The sequence below is a fragment of the Chiloscyllium plagiosum genome, unplaced genomic scaffold, assembly GCF_037043375.1.
Source record: "Chiloscyllium plagiosum isolate Xiang-an unplaced genomic scaffold, Cpla_swu_hap1 HiC_scaffold_28, whole genome shotgun sequence".
Taxonomy (NCBI): domain Eukaryota; kingdom Metazoa; phylum Chordata; class Chondrichthyes; order Orectolobiformes; family Hemiscylliidae; genus Chiloscyllium; species Chiloscyllium plagiosum.
The window spans coordinates 29,416,376-29,440,039 of record NW_028270166.1 but is presented as its reverse complement, the minus strand read 5'-3'; the positions used below and the strand labels follow the sequence as shown (position 1 = coordinate 29,440,039).

At 41.3% G+C, this 23,664-nt stretch overlaps 1 protein-coding gene across 1 annotated transcript in view; it reads right to left on the bottom strand.

The window, feature by feature from the left end:
• Positions 1–298: 298 nt before the first annotated feature.
• The window catches only part of ranbp3a (RAN binding protein 3a), a 110,291-nt gene continuing 86,925 nt past the window's right edge, over positions 299–23,664 (bottom strand). Inside the window, exons 11-18 of the mRNA XM_043721086.2 lie at positions 21,393–21,502; positions 17,917–18,001; positions 17,278–17,413; positions 16,689–16,813; positions 10,163–10,283; positions 6,735–6,877; positions 3,514–3,697; positions 299–1,565 (exon numbers count right to left, since the gene is read on the bottom strand). Of these exons, the coding sequence (XP_043577021.2) occupies positions 1,522–1,565; positions 3,514–3,697; positions 6,735–6,877; positions 10,163–10,283; positions 16,689–16,813; positions 17,278–17,413; positions 17,917–18,001; positions 21,393–21,502 (948 nt within the window). The 3' untranslated portion in view covers positions 299–1,521. The remainder of the gene's footprint in view (positions 1,566–3,513; positions 3,698–6,734; positions 6,878–10,162; positions 10,284–16,688; positions 16,814–17,277; positions 17,414–17,916; positions 18,002–21,392; positions 21,503–23,664) is intronic.

Sequence of the window (23,664 nt, the reverse complement as noted above, 5' to 3'; positions counted from 1 at the left end):
TGGGTTCAATTGAGGAATTCAAAAAGGAATTAAGACTTATCTAAAAGAATGCGCAGGGTTACAAGAAGAAGGCAGGCAAATGTCAAAGTGAATTGCTTATTTGGAGAGTTGGTGCAGATAGATGAATGGCCACCTTTTACTTCAAAAAACCTCTGTATTTCTGTGAAATCTTCCAATGACTCTCGTCTCATCTTTTAAAACCCCACTTTGATAATTTGTGAATACTGCTAAAGTGTTCAAGAAAAGAAGAAACAAAGCTAATTAAGATAAAGACAACAACACTCCCACACAACCTGTGTAACATAAAGTGTTTTGTTAAATGTTTAATGTAATTCAGAAATACATTTTGATATAGTAATCTTACACAAACTTTTCAACCACATCAGTAATGATTTCCTCTAGGAGCTAAGGCTTTAGCAGAAAGTAACCACTTTCCAGCTCGGTCCTGTTGGGAGGGGGTGGGAGAGGACAGGATGGGTTTTATTCTATTTTGTTTCAGAACTCTCAACTATTCAGTGTAAAGAAAGCTACTATCAGTCCAAAAAGGACTAACTACAGAGACAGAGAAAACACAAACTGACCTACGCAGATCCAACCCCAAACTACATGGAGCGCTTCTGAAGAAATAAACAGAAAAATAAATTGGAGGTTTTTTGTCTTTTTTTTGAACAAGGAAACATTACATACTAATTGTTTCTGTGCTAAAATTTAACTATTACATTTCCGCTTCCAAGGCTTGCGAAAGCAAGTAGACAGGTAAAGGGAAAAGCACACTTTAATTTACAGCTCAGTAACCTCCCAGCATCTCCGTGTTCTTCCCCCCCAAATTTACCAACGTTCTTGGTTCCTTCAAGAACAAAAACATTAATGTGTACAAAAAAGCCTGAATTGCAGGATTCTGTGAACACACAAGCGTAACTCTTTAAAGAAATTAAAAAAAAACAGCACAACACAAATCCCGGTAATAACATTGGAAAAATGAGAAATGGGCGTTCTTTGCCTAAAAGTCCATTATAAGTCAAAGTCTGTTAATATTACAGCTGCTTTGAGATGCAATCCTGGCAAATTCTCCACTTGTAAGTTGCAAAATCTGACCTCTGTGCACTCATCCGCCAGAGTATAAAATGTGTATGTGTGTAGGTGTGCAAGAGAGACAGACACTGGTAACTACAACCCAGAACTTCGTGCACACTGGCTGTACTGAATAGACAAGTCCCATGGGAAAATTGAAGTGCCTTGCTGAGTTATTCTAGAGACAGAGAGCAAGTTTCACTCATCAATATGATGAGACTCTGCATCCCAAACTGAAAATCAGCAGCTTCTCAGTTTAACGGTGTGAAATCCATTAATTCAGACAAAACACAAGAATAGGAAGGCACAGGCCGCCAGTGAGCTGTGCTGGGCCCAGTCTGGAGTTCATCTTCAACACTGCCTAAAAAAAAACACTGGTCTGGGGTGTCCACAGAGGTGCCTGCAAGACCCTGGAGCAGAAACCTTGCAAGCGGATTAGTTCCAATGTCGCTATGTGCTTCCTGTAGTCTGTTTGTCATCTGTGTCACATGGGCCTGTACCGACAAGAAAATAAGCATTAATTGGTATGTTTCCACTCCATTTGTAACAACAACATTTTTTACCAAAACTTTCCAATTTAATGATTTCATATATTTGAGATAATGATTTAGCACAACAGGTCATTGGGATGATTTTTTAAAATCTACTTCCTCAATTAAAAAAAACTTTAAAAATTGTTTTATTCTCAAGTGAATCAAGCCAAGTCGATCATTTTAGAATGTAGAGTAGCTATTAACTGATAGTATAGCATGGCAAACAAAAAGAATCAATTATCTGAATCTGGTGCAAAAATAACAATTTGAATAAGAATTGTGACAGGTACAAGAAAACGTGGGGCGAATATGTAGAATACACACAAACAGTTTTTTTTAAATGATTAGTTGAAACAACCGTTGAGAAACAGACTGGGAAGGTTTCAGATAATCAATGATACTTCTAAAAAGTCTAGAATATTTTAATTAGTCAAATAATTTAGAAACAATGGAAGGACAAGAAAAAATAGGGAAGACTTGCATTGATATGTACAATTTCACAATCGTGTAAAGGGCACTCATTATTACAGATAATATCACAGCCAATTTGCACTCAGCAAGTTCATACAAACAGCAATCTGAAAATTGAGAGGTAATTTCATAAAATTATTTTTGGCGGAGGGATAGGATACCAGGAAACACTTCATTGTTTTACTTTAAAATAACCCAGAATCCAGCAAAAAGGCAAAGAGGATCTCTATTTATTATTCCACTTGAAAAACAGTACATCCATAATGTAATACTCCATGAGTACTGAAACTGAATGTCAGCCTGGACATGGAGGTTTATGGAGTATGATTTAAACTTGCAGCTTTCTGACTCTCAGGCAAGAATGTTACAGTAAACCACTATGAAGTGCACACATCTTGTAGTGTTGCAACAAAGACCTTATTTGGCTCATCAAACCACAAACTCAGTCAGCAGGCTTATCTTTAGCAGCAGACGTTATACATCTTAATTTCACGTGGTCTCTGAGCAAACAGCACAGATCTTTCAACACAGAAACAGGTCTTTTGACCCATGAGATCTGTCCTAATGTTTTTCTTCACATGTACCTATATTATTTCCACACTCCTGTTCTATTCCCTTAAGCTTTAATATTACTTTTTGAACAGTTACGATCAAAATTGTTTTTTTAAAAAGAATGCACTCTTCTTAGAGGTGATTTGTTACACAGAATTCCAGTCTTCTAAACTTCATTTTAACATGTATTTTAAAATTGTGCCTTTTGATCAATGTCTCTCCCAGCAACAAGCATAATCCATCATTGGGAATAATTCACAATTTGAATACTTATATTAACACTCAACCTTTATTTCTTCAGTAAATAAAACTTGTCTAGTCAAAAACATAATTTTTCATAGCCCTATATTATTCCAAGTGGAGCTCCTTAGAAAAGTATTCTTTGCCTAACTAGCCTCAAATGGACAGAGTGAGCAATGACTTATACTCAGTAATCAACCCCATTCTCAAACCCTCAAATACTGTGCCATCCTACAGCAGGACCCGGAAAACAATGACAGCTGTGCAAACACATGAGATCAATAACGTGGCTACAAGAGTAGTGGCTGGTTAATCTGCTCATTTCCAGCTAATTCAAGGCTCAAGTCAGGGAGATGATGAAAATTATCACTAATTGTTTGGTGGTGCAATTCCTGCAAAAACAAATTGGGAAAAATGGCATGACTTAGTTTAGGACAATTTGCTTCATCAGTGATCCTGCAATTGGATTCAATTATTACTCTTCACTGCAGAAGATATGTGGTTACATCATGTATCATTTAAACAGCATGAGGTCCAGCAGTTTACTGAGATTATCATGTCAACAGCTTCTCCCACAAATCCAACTAACACTACCTGGATCCAGGAAAAGTCATCAGTATTTATTATCAGCCATCATCATACTTACCACTTGTTGCTGTTGCAGGAACAATAACCTCATCGTCATCATCGCTATCTTCCTCATTTGACTGTGTTACCCCTGCCTCTGAGACTATGCATGGAGGTTCTGGCTCCTGCTCACAACGACTTCGCAATGCCAAAATGCGGTGATGTAGTGCTGCATATAGCTGCCCTGCATCCTTTGAACTGGCCTGTGAGGAATTCAAAACAGTCCAAACCTTCAGATTACATAGCAACTTTCTTGATTTAAACAATAACATCAGGAACAGAGTCAAGGTTATGACAACAGTACAATGGAGTCAAATAATTTATCTTGATTTGAGAATAATTATACAATTTTTAATCAGTCTCAAGATTATATCAGTGGATCAAACAGATTACTCACTTATAATAGTGGAAGAAGGAACTTCAGTTCCATTCATGTTTACACTCGAGAGTGTAATTTTACAAGTTTTACAATCAAAGTTGAGACACGGAATACTTTTCATACAGTAGTATTCGCATGGAGCACTCCCAGGATAAATTTCCTGGATAGGTGCCAAGAATATCCACTACCCAAGCAAACCTTCTGATTTAGCATAGATTAGTACATGTAAATTTCCCTATGGATTACCCAAAAATGTTTCTTGTTCTACGCCTCAAGCAACCACCATTTACAGGACAAAAATTAAGATTCCTCTTGCTACAAAACATTAATTTCAATGAGGACCCAATTTACTAACAAATCTGTCATAATTGCGAACTGTTAAACTATATCCACTAATCCAATGAAATAAACAAACGGAGCTTTATCATTGCCCCACATTCGTGGCAGTAGCGGAAGTAGTGCCAGAGTTTGGGGGTGGGGGTAAAGAGAGAAAGAGGGGGGAAAAGAGAAGTGAGAGAGGGGGTGAGAAAAGGGGGAGGAGGGGGAAAGAGAAGAGAGAGAGGGGTTGAGAAAAGGGGGAGGGGGGGAGAAGAAGGGGAGGAGAGGGACGGTGGTGAGGAGAGAGGTGGGGGGGAAGGAGGGAGGGAGAGAGAGAGAGGCGGGGAGGGAGGGAGAGAGAGAGAGGCGGGGAGGGAGGGAGGGAGAGAGAGAGAGGCGGGGAGGGAGAGAGAGAGAGAGAGAGGCGGGGAGGGAGAGAGAGAGAGAGAGGCGGGGGGAGGGAGAGAGAGAGGCGGGGGGAGGGAGAGAGAGAGGCGGGGGGAGGGAGAGAGAGAGTCGGAGAGGGAAGGGGGGGAGGCGGAGAGGGAAGGGGGGGGGAGGCGGAGAGGGAAGGGGGGGGGAGGTGGAGAGGGAAGGGGGGGAGGCGGAGAGGGAAGGGGGGGGAGGCGGAGAGGGAAGGGGGGGAGGCGGAGAGGGAAGGGGGGGAGGCGGAGAGGGAAGGGGGGGAGGCGGAGAGGGAAGGGGGGGAGGCGGAGAGGGAAGGGGGGGAGGCGGAGAGGGAAGGGGGGGAGGCGGAGAGGGAAGGGGGGGAGGCGGAGAGGGAAGGGGGGGAGGCGGAGAGGGAAGGGGGGGAGGCGGAGAGGGAAGGGGGGGAGGCGGAGAGGGAAGGGGGGGAGGCGGAGAGGGAAGGGGGGGAGGCGGAGAGGGAAGGGGGGGAGGCGGAGAGGGAAGGGGGGGAGGCGGAGAGGGAAGGGGGGGAGGCGGAGAGGGAAGGGGGGAGCGGAGAGGGAAGGGGGGGGGAGGTGGAGAGGGAAGGGGGGGAGGCGGAGAGGGAAGGGGGGGGAGGCGGAGAGGGAAGGGGGGGGAGGCGGAGAGGGAAGGGGGGGGAGGCGGAGAGGGAAGGGGGGGGAGGCGGAGAGGGAAGGGGGGGGGAGGCAGAGAGGGAAGGGGGGGAGGCGGAGAGGGAAGGGGGGGGGAGGCGGAGAGGGAAGGGGGGGAGGCGGAGAGGGAAGGGGGGGCGGAGAGGGAGGGGGGGGAGGCGGAGAGGGAGGGGGGGGAGGCGGAGAGGGAGGGGGGGAGGCGGAGAGGGAAGGGGGGGAGGCGAAGAGGGAGGGGAGGAGGCGAAGAGGGAAGGGAGGAGGCGAAGAGGGAAGGGAGGAGGCGAAGAGGGAAGGGAGGAGGCGGAGAGGGAAGGGGGGAGCGGAGAGGGAAGGGGGGAGCGGAGAGGGAAGGGGGGAGCGGAGAGGGAAGGGGGGAGCGGAGAGGGAAGGGGGGAGCGGAGAGGGAAGGGGGGAGCGGAGAGGGAAGGGGGGAGCGGAGAGGGAAGGGGGGAGCGGAGAGGGAAGGGGGGAGCGGAGAGGGAAGGGGGGAGCGGAGAGGGAAGGGGGGAGCGGAGAGGGAAGGGGGGAGCGGAGAGGGAAGGGGGGAGCGGAGAGGGAAGGGGGAGCGGAGAGGGAAGGGGGGAGCGGAGAGGGAAGGGGGGAGCGGAGAGGGAAGGGGGGAGCGGAGAGGGAAGGGGGGAGCGGAGAGGGAAGGGGGGAGCGGAGAGGGAAGGGGGGAGCGGAGAGGGAAGGGGGGAGCGGAGAGGGAAGGGGGGAGCGGAGAGGGAAGGGGGGAGCGGAGAGGGAAGGGGGGAGCGGAGAGGGAAGGGGGGAGCGGAGAGGGAAGGGGGGAGCGGAGAGGGAAGGGGGGAGCGGAGAGGGAAGGGGGGAGCGGAGAGGGAAGGGGGGAGCGGAGAGGGAAGGGGGGAGCGGAGAGGGAAGGGGGGAGCGGAGAGGGAAGGGGGGAGCGGAGAGGGAAGGGGGGAGCGGAGAGGGAAGGGGGAGCGGGTGGCGGGGGAAAGGAGAGAGCGGGGGGGTTGAGCAGAGACAGGGGGGAGCAGAGAGAGAGAGAGAGAGAGAGAGAGAGAGAGAGGAACAAGAGGGGGAGCTGGGGGAGAACAGAGGGAGGGAGGGAGGGGGAGGGGAGAGGGAGAGGGAAGGAGGGAGCTGAGGGTGGGGGGAGGAAAGAGAGGGAGGGAGGTTGGGCGGCGACAGAGCTGGGAGAGGGAGGGGGTGACAGAGGGGGGGCGGGGAGAGAGTGTTAGAGAGAGAATGGGCAGGGGAGAGGGGGAGGGAGAAGGCGGCGGAGAGAAAGTGAGCGAGAGAGGGGGGAGAGAGGACGTGGGGGAGAGAAGACAGGGGAAGAGAGAGAGGGCTTCTATTTGTCTACTTCAATGCCTTCCTTCCCCTTCTGCTTGTTATTACTTTTACTGAAGATTTTGAAACATGACAGTGGATTTTTGTGCAGACAACCAGCAGACTAAAAGACTGAAGTTCGAGTTCTTGCAATATATATAAATGATGCACTACCGACAGACATACCGATATGAGAAAGACTTTGACACCCTGGTCCTCAGCATCCATGGCTGTGATTCGAATGCTCTTCTCACTTGCTTTATCAATTTGCATCTGGGCCCAGAGTTTAGTATTTAGAATTAATCGAAGGCTGCCCTGAGTCCGCATCACTATAACAAAGAAAGAAAAGCACTGAACGTATAAAATTAATACTGTATTGACCACATATTGTAGATTAGCTCTTGTTATGTAGATACTGAAGCATTTTAAACAGCTGAAATAAATACTTTATAATTCACTGGCAAAGATACCTTTGGATCATTACTTTACAAAGTGCTCTTAGCTAGCAACATTACAATTAGGCATTTCATACTCATATGTTCTGTTACAGTAAAGATGCAATGGGTTGATCATTTAATTGATTATCATCTTCCGCATTCTTTGCATGGAGCTGTGCTTCACTCAGTGGGAAATCAAAAACCTGGAAGAGTCAGCCTCCTGATGAGTTTCACATTTCATAGCTGAAGTGTTTTACATAGTTCCCTGAGTTGTACTCATGTTTGCACACTAAAAGCCATTTTGCATCAATGTCGACGCAGCAGTCTAACAAAATCTTTTGAAAGAAATTAAAGTTCCATATTAACTATGGGGCTAAAAAATGAGAATAACTGCCTTTCAAAACAATTATATTTTTTGTGTCATCATCTACCTCCAATACGGTTCTTCCTTTGCTCAAGTCTTTGTCATCTGTACGTACCATAAGCACTAATTTCCAAATATTCACATACGCTAACACTTTGTTTTCTATCCATCAACAGTATTCAACTGCAACATTTCTTCTTGTACCATACACCTAATTTTTTTTTTCCAGCAAGCTGCTTTGTGCAATACCTTAATGAATGCTGTCCGAAAATCCATTTACACTAAAACCATTTATCAATCTAAAATTATTCAAAAAAATCAAATTGCCTTTACCAAATCGATACCAGATGTTGTCAATTACTGATTTCACTTTGAACTATAAATCCAGGACCTTGCTCTCAATGAAAATTTAAACTTTCTCTACAACTGAAACAGTTCGTAATTTCAAAACTAACCATACTAATTTTCCTTGTCAGTGTTATTAGCTGTCTACTCAGTACATCATGATTTCTTCCAAGCTGTTTAAATCTCTGAAGATCAACAGCTAACATCAGTTAATAATAATTTATAATCTCATCTTTTTCCTTCAACAATTCACACTCTTGGCCTTTAATGTCACACATTATTTTCTCTTTTGTAGCATCCCTTTTTCCTTCAATCCTTGATGAAATACAAGTTATACACAGGCTTAATAGTTTGCACTTTATTAAGAGTCTTATCTCTCTTATACTTCTATCAGAAGTGACCCTACACAGGAAAATACACTCGACACACAGAAAATATTTTCTCTCTGCAGCTAAAGAATTATTGAAGAATACACAATCCTGACAAAAACATGGCTGTCTGAAAGTGGAGCACAAAGTCCATTAATCTAGAAACAGAAGTAAGCTATGCAGCCTCTCAAAACTGTTCTGACACTCATCTAGATTGTAACGGATTTATATCTCAACTTACATACATTTTGGACAGCAGTAACTTGTATGATCCTAAAAAATTCTGTCTCTAATTTTAAAGTTATACCCACCTGTTCTGGATTTCTCCATCAGTGAAAATCAGTGCCTAATCGAATCCCTAAATTGTTTTAAACCCTGAATCTTCTAAACCGAAGGGATTATAAATCAAGTTTGTGTAACTACCATTGTAATCAAAGCCAATAAACTGTGGTACCATCCCAGTGAGTGTGGTGATGAAATGGCTCACTAAGTTCTGATACAGCAAATATCCCAAGTGACAAAAGCAATTCTGGAGTTGGGTGTACAGCCTTCTGCGAGTCTCACCTGTATCGCCAGCAGCTGAGAGTAACTAGAATAGGAGTAAAAGATATATTGCTGAACATCTATTACTTTTATAGTAACACAAAACAAAAAGAGCATGATCAGTACCAACAATGACAATGTTTTCAAGCTGAACCTCAAACATTGTGGTACAATGTGGTTGAAGCTCTATCAAGCAATTGAAAGATGCAGTAACTAATAGAACCATCCTGGAAGAACAAAAGGTTTTGTATCCTCAGTATAGTTTTGCACCTAATCCATGGGACATTTCTCAAAATATTGCTAGACCACAGAACACAATCTCAGACCCAAACTCATCTTCCTCACCATGAACACATTCTCAGGAGGTCTCCTGATGGCATGTCAAAAGATTAGCATTTGCATATGCTTTGGTTATAATATAAAAGGCATTCAAAATGTAATCCAAACTAAGCTGCCATTTCCGAGTTTTAATCCAATTTCTATGTTAAGCCTCTTTTCAAGGAAGGTCTGCAGTGCTAAACAATTTCACAGTAACATTGTGTTTTGATTCTGTTTGAGATGATAATCCATACTATGGTAAACTCATGCCATTGTATGACTCCAGCATGTCATACCGTAAGTTGTCAAGTCTGTTTAGCTGAAATTCACTTAATATATTGTTCACAAAGAATACTGCATATCTGCTTGAATTCATTTTACAAGTACCTCGCAGCTGGTTGAAAAAAATATACTTAGGAACTGTGGAAGACCACAAGACTTGTGTGATCTAGGTTACTTCTTTAAAGAGATTGCAGGCCTGATCGAAATTTTATATCCATATTACAAGAAAGAAAAGGTTTCAGAACACAACCCTTTTAAGCTGGATAGCAATCATCTACAACACACGATGCTATTTTTAATGTTTGCAAAACTAATTAATTAAGTTAGATTTTAATCCAAATTTGTATGGAGGATGCAAAAACAAAAATATTTCAGCAGGTAAGGAAAATGGAGTAATTAAGACCCTTCTCCCCATGCATGGCTTTACAAAGGATACAAATCTATTCTCTCTTGTAGCTGTTACCCGCACAATGAGTTTTCGCAATTATACATATGAATTATTTCCCAAGTCCAACTATAGTATGCTACATAGAATAAAACAATAAGTAATCCTACAATGTCTTTGAAAATTTTCCTCTGCCCAACACTTCAACAGCTGGGGCTACTGAGGTCAATTGCAGGATTGCTCCTATTGCGATCAGCTAACTCAAGATTGGATGGGAATCACACTGTGATTTAGCTTATGTGCATGAATAATGTGCTCTGCACTGGGAAGTACAGGTACAAATTACTTGGTTAGGATGTGCGTGTTTCGGGTTCTTGAAGTACTTACAGAAGAAAAATCAAAACAGGATTCACACCATCATTTTTATGAGGTACTGTAATGTTTAGAAAACTAAAATTTCTATTTTTATAGATTATAAGTATTCATTAACAAAAAAAATAAATAACTATTACAAACAGCAAGTGTCACTAAGTATCAGTGTTTAACAGAAAGTACAGAAAATGCACTCATACCTAGCCTTGACTGCAAGGCTCCATCATCAGCAGATGCCATATCGTTGAGTCTCAAGAGGCCTCTTCCCCTCTCTACCCAGGATTGTGATGTCTTGTCGAACACAAATAACTTGCATTGAATCTGAAATTAATCAAGAATATTCTGAAGCTAAGAAATATTTCCTTCTCATAATTGCAAAGGAATTCTTTGTTTTTAACAGATACAGTAGAATAGTAAGTATGTTCATGGACTAGAGATCTGGAGACAGGAATTCAAATCTCAACAGGAAAGCTGGAGAATTGAAATTCAGTTAATTAAGCAAATCTGTCTAAAACTATCAGACTGTATTGTATCCTATCTAGTTCACTTATGTTCTTTAGGGAAGGAAATCAGCTGTGCTTACCCAGTCAGGCCTGTATGCAACTGCTGACCCGCAACAAAATGGTTAATTCTTAATGATCCTCACAAATGGCTACACCAAGCTGGGTTCCCTGAGAAGGTAACAACTCCCCCAAGCATTAGTTTCTTACTTATAAGTAGTTTACATTTTTATAGTCAATGAAGCGGTGAGCAACCTGCTAATAAGTTCCAAATTGTTGCACCTTCAAGGGAACATTGTTAGCAAGCCATTCAATTTACGTCAAAGGCAATTAGGAACTTGCAATAAATGCTGGCTGGCCTTAGCAGTGATGCCTATATCCCATTAAAAAAAACAAAATAAATGCAATTAGGGAAAAAAATTTCAAATCCAATGAAATAATGGGAAATTATTAACCAATCCAAAAGCAACCTTTCACCAAACTGCCAGTCATTATAAAATCTGCTTATTTCTAACTTGAAGTAATGAGTTAGTCATAGAGTCAGGACAGAAACAGACACGTCAGTCCAACAAGTCCACGCCGAACATAATTCCAAACCAAACCAGTCCCACCTGCCTGCAACTGACCCATATCCCTCCAAACCTTTCCTATTCATGGACTTATTTAAGTGTCTTTAAACCCTGTAACTGTGCCAACATCTACCACTTCCTCAGGAATTGCATTCCACAGGCGAACCATCCTGTGTAAAAAATGTACCCGTGTGCTTAAACCTTTCTCCTCCTACCTTAAAAATATGCCCCCTAGTCTTGAAATCCCCAACCTAAGGAAAAGACAACTACCACTAACCCTATCCATACCATGATTTTATAGACCTCTATGCTCTTTCCACTGGCTCTTCTAAAGCTTCCTCATATTGAAGGCTCCTGTAAAGTGGCTGTCCATCATCTGGGCCTGCGCACTATGGAGTCTAGCTGATATCAGAATCATATCTGAAGCATTTTGATCAGTAACAAACATGTTTTCCCAACACAAAAGCACAATGAGTTGGAGAATACACCACAAACCTAATGTCACCACAGCAAAGTAGAAGACATATAAAAGAGGCATGCATAAAAACTATCACCTGATTTCGATAGTGTCACTCAGTTTCTGGATGTGTATCCACTTTTGTATACATATGGCTATGGTCAACCAAAAGGACGGAGTGGGGTTAAGATATATAGTCTCCTTTTAAGATGTTGACACTGTACAATATCTAAGTTAATGTCATACATCTTCCCACGATCAATTGTTTTTGTAGCCTCATTTTAGTTGTATGTCTCACTGGGAGGAGGCAACAGTAGGCAGATAGATTGACAGAACAAGAAACGTGCATTAATACCTTTAAGTCAGTTGGGCAAGTATGGAAGTAGCTTTGAATATGGAACTAAATCTACATTCAAAGGGAGATTATATCAAATGTGGTTATCCAACACTATTCCTCACTCTTTCAGTCTCTTATAGTGTATTAAAAGTGTTACACAGACCTCGTGATAAACGTAGAAATACTATGTACACATTTCGTATGTTGATTCCAATGTCAAAATGGTCACTCTGAACTATTAGGCTTATAAGTTACATCTACATGTAATCAATACGTGGCACTTTAAAACACACCAAATGGTGATGTATTGTAGGGAAGGTAAAAGCACTACTAGAACTTCTGGATAGCTCAAGAGAGAACTGAGAATTATTGTCAATTCGACTACTTGTAAAATATAAAACAATCACTATATTTAAAGATTTACAGCTCATACAATTCAACACTAATTCTCCTTCTCCATCTGTTTCTTTTGATGGTTCCTACAGCACCAATCTAAAAGACTTATTCACCTGTATCCTTCATCTGCCATAAATAATTTTGGATGGAATATCCAATGATCAGTTTGATATACTTTCCCTTTGTCTCACACACACATTTTATGAAAAGATGACCAGTGCATATAAAAACCTATTTGCTTACTTCAGGATGATTCCAGCTGTTTTGGATTCTAAAAGATTCATTAGTTTAAAAACTCACTGAATTCAGCAAAGGTTATGGGGATTTCTCCAATTATTGACAAATAAAGTGATTTAACAAGTACTACAATATTCACTAGCACTGAGTATTGACTCTTAAGAGGGTAATTTTAGTTGGATGGATGTATCCTGGTTCCTATCGGTCTCTCTGAAGGAAATAAAAATGGAAGCCATCAACAGAGAACCATTGTATTTAAATGGGCATTCTTAGCAAATAGTTGTCGAGCTCTTCGTGTGAACAGAGCTGGTTCAAATAGCTCATTGACTGCCTTTTGCCTGCTCATAATCTGAAGACGTGGGCAGGGAACATGAGTACCACACAGAACATCCGTCCCCATTTTGCTTGCGACCAGCCATACTTCAATAAATCAGGAAACGGTCACCTGACAGAAAGCCCACTTAAACCGTTAACCATACATTCTGAAGACTGTACCACCAAACTGTGCTAACTTTGATTTTCACTACAGATTAGTATCCATCCTGTTCAAACATTTGTGTGTGTATCACACCAGATGTGGCTGGGCTCCACACAATTCAGTCACTGTTCCACAGAGAAAATCAAACTATTCTATCAAGCAAAACATTGTTGTTAACCAATTGCAAAAGGGATGATCACCTTATTGGGATTGTATTATAGACCCCCTAATAGTCAGAGGGATATTGAGAAACAAATTTGTAAGGAGATCTCAGCTATCTGTAAGAATAATAGGGGGTTATGGTAGGGGATTTTAACTTTCCAAACATAGACTGGGACTGCCATAGTGTTGAGGGGTTAGATGGAGAGGAATTTGTTAAGTGTGTAGAAGAAAATTTTCTGAGTCAGTATGTGGATGTACCTACTCTTGGGAAATAAGGCAGGGCAGGTGACTGAGGTGTCAGTGGAGGATTACTTTGGGGCCAGTGGCCATAATTCTATTAGATTTAAAATAGTGATGGAAAAGAATTGACGTTCTAAATTGGAGACAGGCCAATTATGACGGTATTAGGCAAGAACGTTCAAAAGCTGACTGGGGGCAGATGTTCGTAGGTAAAGGGACGGCTGGAAAATGGGAAACCTTCAGAAATGAGATAACAAGAATCCGGAGAAAGTATATTCCTGTTAAGGTGAAAGGAAAGGCTGGTAGGTATAGGGAATGCTGGATGACTAAAGAAATTGAGGTTTTGATTAAGAAAAAGAAGGAAGCATATGTCAGGATAGATCAAGTGAATCCTTAGAAGAGTATAAAGGCAGTAGGAGTATACTTATGAGGGAAATCAGGAGGGCAAAAAGGGGATATAAGATCGCTTTGGCAAACAGAATTAAGGAGAATCCAAAGGTTTTTACAAATACATTAACAAAAGGGTAACTAGGGAGAAAACAGGGCCCCTCAAAGATCAGCCAAGCGGCCTTTGCGTGAAGCCACAGGAGATAGGGGAGATACTAAACGAGTATTTTGCATCAGTGTTTACTGTAAAAAAAGGTCATGGAAGGTAGCGAATGTAGGGAACTAGATGGTGACATCTTGAAAAATGTCCATATGATAGAGGAGGAAGTGCTGGATGTCTTGAAATGCATAAAAGTGGATAAATCCCCAGGACCTGATCAGGTGTACCCTGGAATTCTGTGGGAAGCTAGGGAAGTGATTACTGGGCCTCTTACTGAAATGTCGACGTTTCGGGCATAAGTCCTTCTTCAGGAATGAGGCAAGTGTGTCCAGCAGGCTAAGATAAAAGGTAGTGGGGAGGGACTTGGGGGAGGGGCGTTGGAATTGCGATAGGTGGAGGGAGGTCAAGGTGAGGGTGATATGCCGGAGTGGAGTGGGGGAGGAGAGGTCAGGAAGAAGATTGCAGGTTAGGAAGGCGGTGCTGAGTTCGAGGGATTTGACTGAGACAGGGTGGGCGGAGGGGAAATGAGGAAACTGGAGAAATCTGAGTTCATCCCTTGTGGTTGGAGGGTTCCCAGGCAGAAGATGAGGCGCTCTTCCTCCAACCGAGGAAGAAGTTTGTGCATGGGAAATCATGTCTCACAAACTTGATTTGAGTTTTTTGAAAAAGTAACAAAGAAGATTGATGAGGGCAGAGCAGTATATGTGATCTATATGGATTTCAGTAAGGCATTCAACAAGGTTCCCTGTGGGAGACTGGTGAAAAAGTTTAGATCTCATGGAATACAAGGAGAACTAGCCATTTGGATACAGAACTGGCTCAAAGGTGGTGGAAGGCTGTTTTTCAGACTGGAGGCCTGTGACCAGTGGAGTGTCACAAGGATTGATGCTGGGTCCACTACTTTTCATCATTTATATAAATGATTTGGATGTGAGCATAAGTAGGTACAGTTAGTAAGTTTGCAGATTACACCAAAATTGGAGGTGTAGTGGAAGTGAAGAAGGTTACCCAGATTACAATAGGATCTTGATCAGATGGGCCAATGGGCTGAGAAGTGGCAGATGGAGTTTAATTCAGATAAATGTGAGGTGCTGCGTTTTGGGAAAGAAATCTTAGCAGGACTTATACACTTAATGGTAAGGTCCAGGGGAATGTTGCTGAACAAAGAGTCCTTGGAATTCAGGTTCATAGATCCTTGAAAGTGGAGTCACAGGTAGAAAGGATAGTGAAGGTGGTGTTTGGTATGCTTTCCTTTATTGGTCAGAGTATCGAGTACAGGAGTTGGGAGGTCATGTTGCAGCCGTACAGGACATTGTTTAGGCCACAGTTGGAACCTTGCGTGCAAATTTGGTCTCCTTCCTATCGGAAAGATGTTGGGAAACTTGAAAGGGTTCAGAAAAGATTTACAAGGATTTGCCTGAGTTGGAGGATTTGAGCTATAGGGAGAGGTTGACTAGGCTAGGGCCATTTTCCCTGGAGGGTTGGAGGCTGAGGGATGACCTTATAGAGGTTTATAAAATCATGAGGGGCATGGATAGATAAATAGACAAAGTCTTTTCCCTGGGGTGGGGGAGTCCAGAACTAGAGGGCATAGGTTTAGGGTGAGGGGAAAGATATAAAAGGGACAATGTTTTCACGCAGAGGGTGGTATATGTATGGAATGAGCTGCCAAAGGAAGTAATGGAGGCTAGTACAATTGCAACATTTAAAAGGCATCTGGATGGGTATATGAATAGGAAGGGTTTGGAGGGATATAGGCCCGGTGCTGGCAGGTGAGACTAGATTGCTTTGGGGTATCTGGTCGGCATGGACAAGTTGGACCAAAGGGTCTGTTTCCGTGTTATACATCTCAATGTATATACATCTCAATTTAATGACTGTCTCAAGACTTCACATTGATATCAACAGAACCAGATAATTCATTATTTCTTGTGAAAGTTAAGGTCCAAGTGCATCAAAAGCCTTTTATCCTACACCATACAGATGATTGGTGCTCTCTAGATAAACATGTAACACTAAATAATGAGATCAAAACATTTAGGAATGATTATCTAAATTAGCAAGTGTACCAATGGAAAACACAAGCCAGAACCTACAAGACGCATGATCTGGACTTGAATATTTACAGAAGAAAGATGATCATCCTAACGCACTGATTACCTCAATAAAATAAAAATGGGTAAAATTTGAAAGCTCAAGATTTCAGCACTGACCATATAGATCTCTAAAACTCAGTGGAAATTTGAAGAGATCTCCTAGAGTTTCAGAAGAACTTTACCAAGGACTACAGGCAATACTACAACATGTTGCAACTTCTTAGTGAAGCCGAAGAATGGACTGGTACAGATGCCAAAATAATGGAACAAAAATTCAGACGTGTTACCACAGATGGTTGATAAGTAGTAGATACTTGAGATTAACATTAATCTTACATGGAATCAAACTCTTAAAAGAAAACATTTTAAACACTAAACAAGTACCTAATATGAAGGGAAATGGAATAGGGGAAGGTGATTGGGGTTAAAATAGTAAGACCTGCCTTGGCCAACAAAATTGCAAATGAGAGTCAATGAGCTATTTGAACTATTTCTGTTCACTTGAAGACCTAGACAGCCATTTGCCACTTTTATACTTCTCAGAAGTAATCTTGGAAATAGATTTCTAGGACAGCTACAAAGAGAGAGATTATTTAAAAAAACAAATAAAATGTAATCGAGACAATTGAGTAGAATGGACAGCACTAATCAAGAATTAGTCAAATTAAATGCAAATAACAGGTTTTCTGGAGTTTTAAATCACATACCTGCAGGACATTACTCTCAGCTTCTTCACCAGTGATAACTTCCACCTTTTCCAACAAGCATTTCTTGGCTGTTGCTTTGGTGTAAGCAGCTGCTGATTCCTCTAGTGATTCAGTCACATTATTTACTAGAATTAAACAAAGATAATTACTCCTTGCATATATTTGAGGTTTCATTGGACCCCATAATGCTCCACACCAATTCGGTTTTCAAATGCAGTAACCTTTGTTCCATAAATAAATGCAGCAATGATCTGTGCTCACACTACTCCATAAAACAAATTAAAATCCTACAATGCTAGCGTATAAAATATATTGTGTTAAAGGTCTGGAAACTAAAACTAAATACTGTAAGTGTTGAGGAACTGAAATGAAAACAAAATGCTGGAAATATTCAGCAGGTCAGAGAGCAGCTTGAAGTTAAAAGTAGAATTGACCTTTCAGGTCAATAGTAACTTGTGTTCTGATTAATATTATCAACTTAAAATCTTTTCTTCTCTGCACAAGCCCTGCCTGGACTGCTGAGTATTTGCAGTAGTTTTTGTTTTTATGAAAGGCAAAGGCTGGTGGAACTACGAATAATATCCCATACCTAACCAGTCAGTAGCTTTCTCAGGTATAGCTTCCGGTAATGGTTCAGGAAGAGATCCTGATGGAACAGGTACATTTTCTCCAAATAGCTGCTCTTTGTTGCTTTCAATGCTCACATCACCTGCTCGTGGTAAGCTCTGTAAATATAATGAATAATTCTAGGTATATTACTGATCATCTCTTCGCTACCATATTACAATCTTAAAAAATCACACAACACCAGGTTATAGTCCAACAAGTTTAATTGGAAGGCCCACAAGCTTTCGGAGCGCTGCTCCTTCAACCACCTGATGAAGGAGCTGTGCTCCGAAAGCTCGTGTGCCTTCCAATTAAACCTGTTGGACAATAACCTGGTGTTGTGTGATTTTTAACTTTGTACACCCCAGTCCAACACCAGCATCTCCAAACCATATTACAATCTATATTCAAATATAGCAAATGATTACAACCTGTCAGCCACCAATTAATGTCCATACCATGTTAAGCTACTAAAAATCTTCAAACTATTCAACAGATCTACTCCAAATATGTCAAGTTATATATGTTAGAGACTGTCTTCTACTTGACACTTGCCATCTTTCAATAATCGGTACAAAGTGAAGAGGATATACGAATTAAATGTTTAATTTGCTGTACTCACCAATACCCGCTCACTCATGTTCTCCCCAAACACAAACTTGGCACTTCTTGCGTTACTATCTGCATTTTCTCCAGAGTCCAACAGACTGTAGTTGACAGATAAAAATAAATAAATATATAAATAATTTCCAACAAATTGGGCAGAAATATATCAGGTGCAATCAGAATGGTTAAGTGCAAAGAACTACACATTTGAAGAATTGCAGAGGGAAGAGCAGATACATTTAATTAATGGTGTCAAACTCTTTCTAGAAGAGGAAGTGTATTAGATTGGGAATCAGGCTCAATATTTAGTAGAAGAACATACAAATTAAAAGGAGTAAAACTTCAGCCCTTTGAACCTGCTGCAGTTGATCTGATGGTGGTCTCAACTCTACATATGTACTACTCAGTTAACCTTTAAATCCCTTGTTTAACAAGCCTTGAAAATATTCAAGACGCTACCTTCATCATTATTTGGGGAAAAAAGTTCCAAAAAACATGAACTTTGAGGGAAAAGAAATCCTCATTTCAATCAAAATAGAGGACTGCTTATTTTTAAACAGTATCCCGCATGTTCAGTAATCAATGAAGTAAAGAGAATGGTGAACTAATCAGGTTGATGTCATTTACAATACTCTGCTATGGCTACATCATGTTCGGGTTATGATACAAAGTAAGCATCTTAACTCAGTCTTTGTTTACATTGCTGACAAAGAGATGAACTTCTGGAGCCTGAAATTTCCCAAGGAGAGGCTGGCAAGAATTAGACACTGACTCTTCTCAGGCTAAGCATATAGGAACACAAGATATCATAAGAAATGAATCAAGTGACTTTCAAGCAAAAGTTGAAGATAAATTATAAACACAGGAAAAAGGACAGAGACAAAAATCAGTAAAGGACCACATCAGACTGATACCAGAAAGCACTTCTTCATGCAAGTAGGTACTTACAATAATTATCTGGGTAGTGCAGTAGAATGAAAAACTCAATACACAAGAGACATTGTGGTAGTGCAGATGAGAAATTATGAATTTCTATGAAATCAGGCTGGATATTCATCTTCATCTGAACATACCTTTCAGATCGTTATGATTAATTGAATTTGACATCATTTATTTAAGGGTCAGAATATATAAAGTTAAGCATGAAACATTTCATTGGTTGTTAAATGCTGTCTTGCTCATTATTATTAGAAATCCCTAACTAGTGGCCAATTAAGAAGAAATAAGATAAATAGAACAGGGTTCTTTTGCATCTCCATGTTAGAAACAACTTTAGTATGGACATTCATATGTGCACCCCAAACTTATTGAGCAAACGATAGCACTGATGTTTCCTTTTCATTCTTTGAATTAATCAGTATTTACTGTGGAAAAGGATATGGAAGATATAGACTGTAGGGAAATAGATGGTGACATCTTGTAAAATGTTCGTGTGACAGAGGAGGAAGTGCTGGATGGCTTGAAACGGGTAAAGGTGGATAAATCCCCAGGACCTAATCAGATGCACCAGAGAACTCTGGAAAGCTAGGGATGTCATTGCTGGGCCTCTTGCCGAGATGTTTGTATCATTGATAGTCACAGGTGAGGTGCCGGAAGACTGGAGGTTGGCAAACGTGGTGCCACTGTTAAAGAAGGGTGTTAAGGACAAGCCAAGGTAGTATAGACCAGTAAGCCTAAAGTCAGTGGTGTGCCATTTGTTGGAGGGAATCCTAAGGGAGAGGATGTACATGTATTTGGAAAGGCAAGGACTGATTCAGGATAGTCAACATGGCTTTGTGCGTGGGAAATCATGTCTCACAAACTTGATTGAGTTTTTTGAAGAAGTAACAAAGAGGATTGATGAGGGCAGAGCAGTAGATGTGATCTATATGGACTTCAGTGAGGTGTTCGACAAGGTTCCCCATGGGGGACTGATTAGCAAGGTTAGATCTCATGGAATACAGGAAGAACTAGCCATTTAGATACAGAATTGGCTCAAAGGTAGAAGACAGAGGGTGATAGTGGAGGGTTGTTTTTCAGACTGGAGGCCTGTGACCACTGGAGTGCCTCAAGGATCAGTGCTGGGTCCTCTACTTTTCATCATTTACATAAATGATTTGGATGCGAGCATAAGAGGTACAATTAGTAAGTTTGCAGATGACACCAAAATCGGAGGTGTAGTGGACAGCGAAGAGGGTTGCCTCAGATTACAACAGGATCTTGACCAGATGGGCCAATAGGCTGAGAAATGGCAGATGGAGTTTAATTCGATAAATGTGAAATGCTGCATTTTGGGAAAGTAAATCTTAGCAGGACTTATACACTTAATAGTAAGGTCCTAGGGAGTGTTGCTGAACAAATAGATCTTGGAGTGCAGGCTCATAGCTCCTTGAAAGTGGAATCGCAGGTAGATAGGATAGTTAAGAAGGCGTTTGCTTTGCTTTCCTTTATTGGTCAGAGTATTGAGTACAGGAGTTGGGAGGTCATGTTGTGGCTGTACAGGACATTGGTTAGGCCACTGTTGGAATCTTGAGTGCAATTCTGGTCTCCTTCCTATCGGAAAGATGCTGTGAAATTTGAAAGGGTTCAGAAAAGATTTACAAGGATGTTGCCAGGGTTGGAGGATTTGAGCAATAGGGATAGGCTGAACAGGCTGGGGCTGTTTTCTCTGGAGCGTCGGAGGCTGAGGGGTGACCTTATAGAGGTTTACAAAATTATGAGGGGCATGGATAGGGTAAATAGGCACAGTCATTTCCTTGGGGTCAGGGAGTCCAGAACTAGATGGAATAGGTTTAGGGTGAGAGGGGAATGATATAAAAGAGACCTAAGGGGCAACCTTTTCACACAGAGGGTGGTACAGGTATGGAATGAGCTGCCAGAGGAAGTGGTGGAGGCTGGTACAATTGCAACATTTAATAGGCATTTGGATGGGTATATGAATAGGAAGGGTTGGAGGGATATGGGCCAGGTGCTGGCAGGTGGGACTAGATTGGGTTGGGATATCTGGTCGGCATGGACGGGTTGGACTGAAGGGTCTGTTTCCATGCTGTACATCTCTATGACTATGACTAAGTTTACTCTCATAATAAGGTCAAGGTTGATACTTGGATTTTGGTAACATCACTTACGGGTAAGAGCTTTTGACAATAAAAGAAAACTTATCGCCCCCAAAGACAGCCTTACCAAGATGAGAATCTGGCAATCTCAATTTTCAGATACTGATATCAAGAACGTCAACAGACTTGAGAAAGACTAAAATCGGTGATAAAAGGAGTTAACTATTACTCAACTTGAGAAACACTGCAAAACTACATCTTTATCACTTTAGGTAAGTTTGAAGTGCATGGACAAAGACAATATTCTTTACAAATGCCCTTAGATGCCCTTAAAGAACATCCAATCCTCATTTCTAAACAGAACTAACAACATGTTATCAGTTGTCCCTGGCAGTCCCGGAGATGGAAGTTACAGGTTTTACTGATTCTATATGAATAATTAAATTTAGCCACTTACTTTACCGTGTTTTGTTTGATGTACTGGAGGAAGTAGTTGGTTGCTGGCAATGTTTCTCCATCCGCAGAACTTTGCTTCAGAGGACATGTAAAATCACTGCCCTCCATCATCTGCAACATATCACATATAACAGATATGCACAAACTAGAATATGGGTCATCTCTGTTACAAATTCCCAACACCATCAGCTGGTCTTGCCAGTCTCTCGACACTCTAGTTTTTACTGAGTGTTATATAATAGATAGAAAACAGTCAAGGTGGATTTTACTTTCTAAATATTTAAGCTATCGAGCTTCAGAACAAGCTTCTAATTTCAAAACAAAGTAAAACTGAAAACTAACTTTTCTGTAATAGGAGTGAGAGGTTTTTTTTTGACTATTTGCACTTTTCTGATCTGTTAGTGACCTGCAGAGGCAGGAAGGCATATGGGATGTGCAGAGGTCCACAGCAATTGATTCACAAGCTTCTGCTAATAGTTTTGTGATTGAGGGAGTGGAACTGTTTGAAATAAAACCATCATTTAAGCAAAGCTCAGTTACAAAGTTACCCCAGGGAAGAACTATTATGACAGCAGTTCAAGAGGAGTGGGAGTTGCGGTATCCTGGATGAGAAAAACAACAGTATACGGCAATATGGACCAAACTACACCAAGGCTGTTTTGGGATGGTGGGGGAAATTGAAGAGGTGTTGTACAGCATATCAGCTGTGAAGAAGGGAAAGCACTGGTGTGTGTTGGCTTTGGGGCACTGGGAAGAAAATGCATGTGAGGAAAGGATGAAATGGCTTGGAATGGGGATAGGATAGAAGGAATAGAAGGGAGGAGTGGTACAGAAAGATTGTGATGATTTAGGGTCATGGGATAGCAAAGGAAGGAATGAGAAATAGCAATGAGGGGTTGGATGGGAAAGCTGGAATAGTAAAGCATCAATTAGCATTGGCAGATTGGGAGGGAGAGGATGGCATCAGATGGCCAGTAGTGAAAGAATAGAATGAGGGTGGCATTGTAGGATTGGTGAAAGGAGGGAAAGGGCTGGCATGATGGTTAAATGTACAAATTTTGATTATGAATATTTTGTAGGACTCTGCTAGTATTCCAAGAAACATCTTTTACAGAACAAAAGAACTTTCAGGAACAGAAAATCCCAACAAACCTAATTTTAATTTGATATCAATCCCATTCTTTCAATATTGCTCCCTTCAAGAAACTATACCATATGAATTGTCAAAGGGATGAGAGAAGGATGAAGCATAAATCCCAGCACAAGAATTTGGTAAAATGGCTGTACATTTTTTCTTTATACTATTATAACTCAGGTCCCTTAGTATTAAAATTCTACTGTAGTGAGCTACTTGCTGGAGGCAGTTTTGAATTCACGCTGTTATTAAGAAAACTTTATGGAGTCTTTTCAAATAAAACAAGTTTAATTTCCTCAAGCAGTTTTTCATATTTTAACATTTCAGGTATTAGGAATCATCATTATAGTAACTCTCCACATAAATTCAAGGTGAAAATATGCTTCGTACATTTGACAAGTCGACTGTACATCATTTATCTTATTTACTGTTCATCTAGAATCCATAAACTCTTAACTTTATCTTTTTTTAAAAAACGCTATCTTAAGAGTGACTGTAATATATAGCTTTTTAACTTCGCTCTTTATTTCTTTCTACCTTATTCTTAAGTTTTTGTATCTAAGATGGCGCTGCGCGGCGAATTTGAAAAAAACTTTTCACAGTCCTCCTATATTTTTGTACTTGAATACCCGAGACAATAAAATCTAAATCTAAACTCTTAGTATTCAGGTCTGGTATCTTGTCCTCTCCTCCTCTTTCAAATTGGTTGCGCTGATTAAACAAGGCAATCTTCCCCCATGCAATCAGCACTTATGCTTTTGCCGAGTCTGGCTGGGTGAGAGGTAGCTTGAGCCATATCTTGCATCATAATCTCCAAATGTAAAATATCAAAACATAGTACTACTCCAATGCGAACAATAAGTTTACTTTGCTGCTACACTTACAATTTTCCCTTTAATGAGGGGTACAGCCACTGTATTGCCAACATTTTCATTCCTAGTGCACTTATAGGGTCCAGAAGTTTCTCATGTCCTTTAGTCTACTTAAAGTCAGGAGAGAAGCATTCCCAACACACAATTATTTTCATGACATACCTCTACACCAACGACAGGAACTTGGACAATTACAAGCCCAATTTTTTCAGGATCAAATTACTATAATTATTTCAAGAGACTACTAAATGAAGTGTGAAATTCCT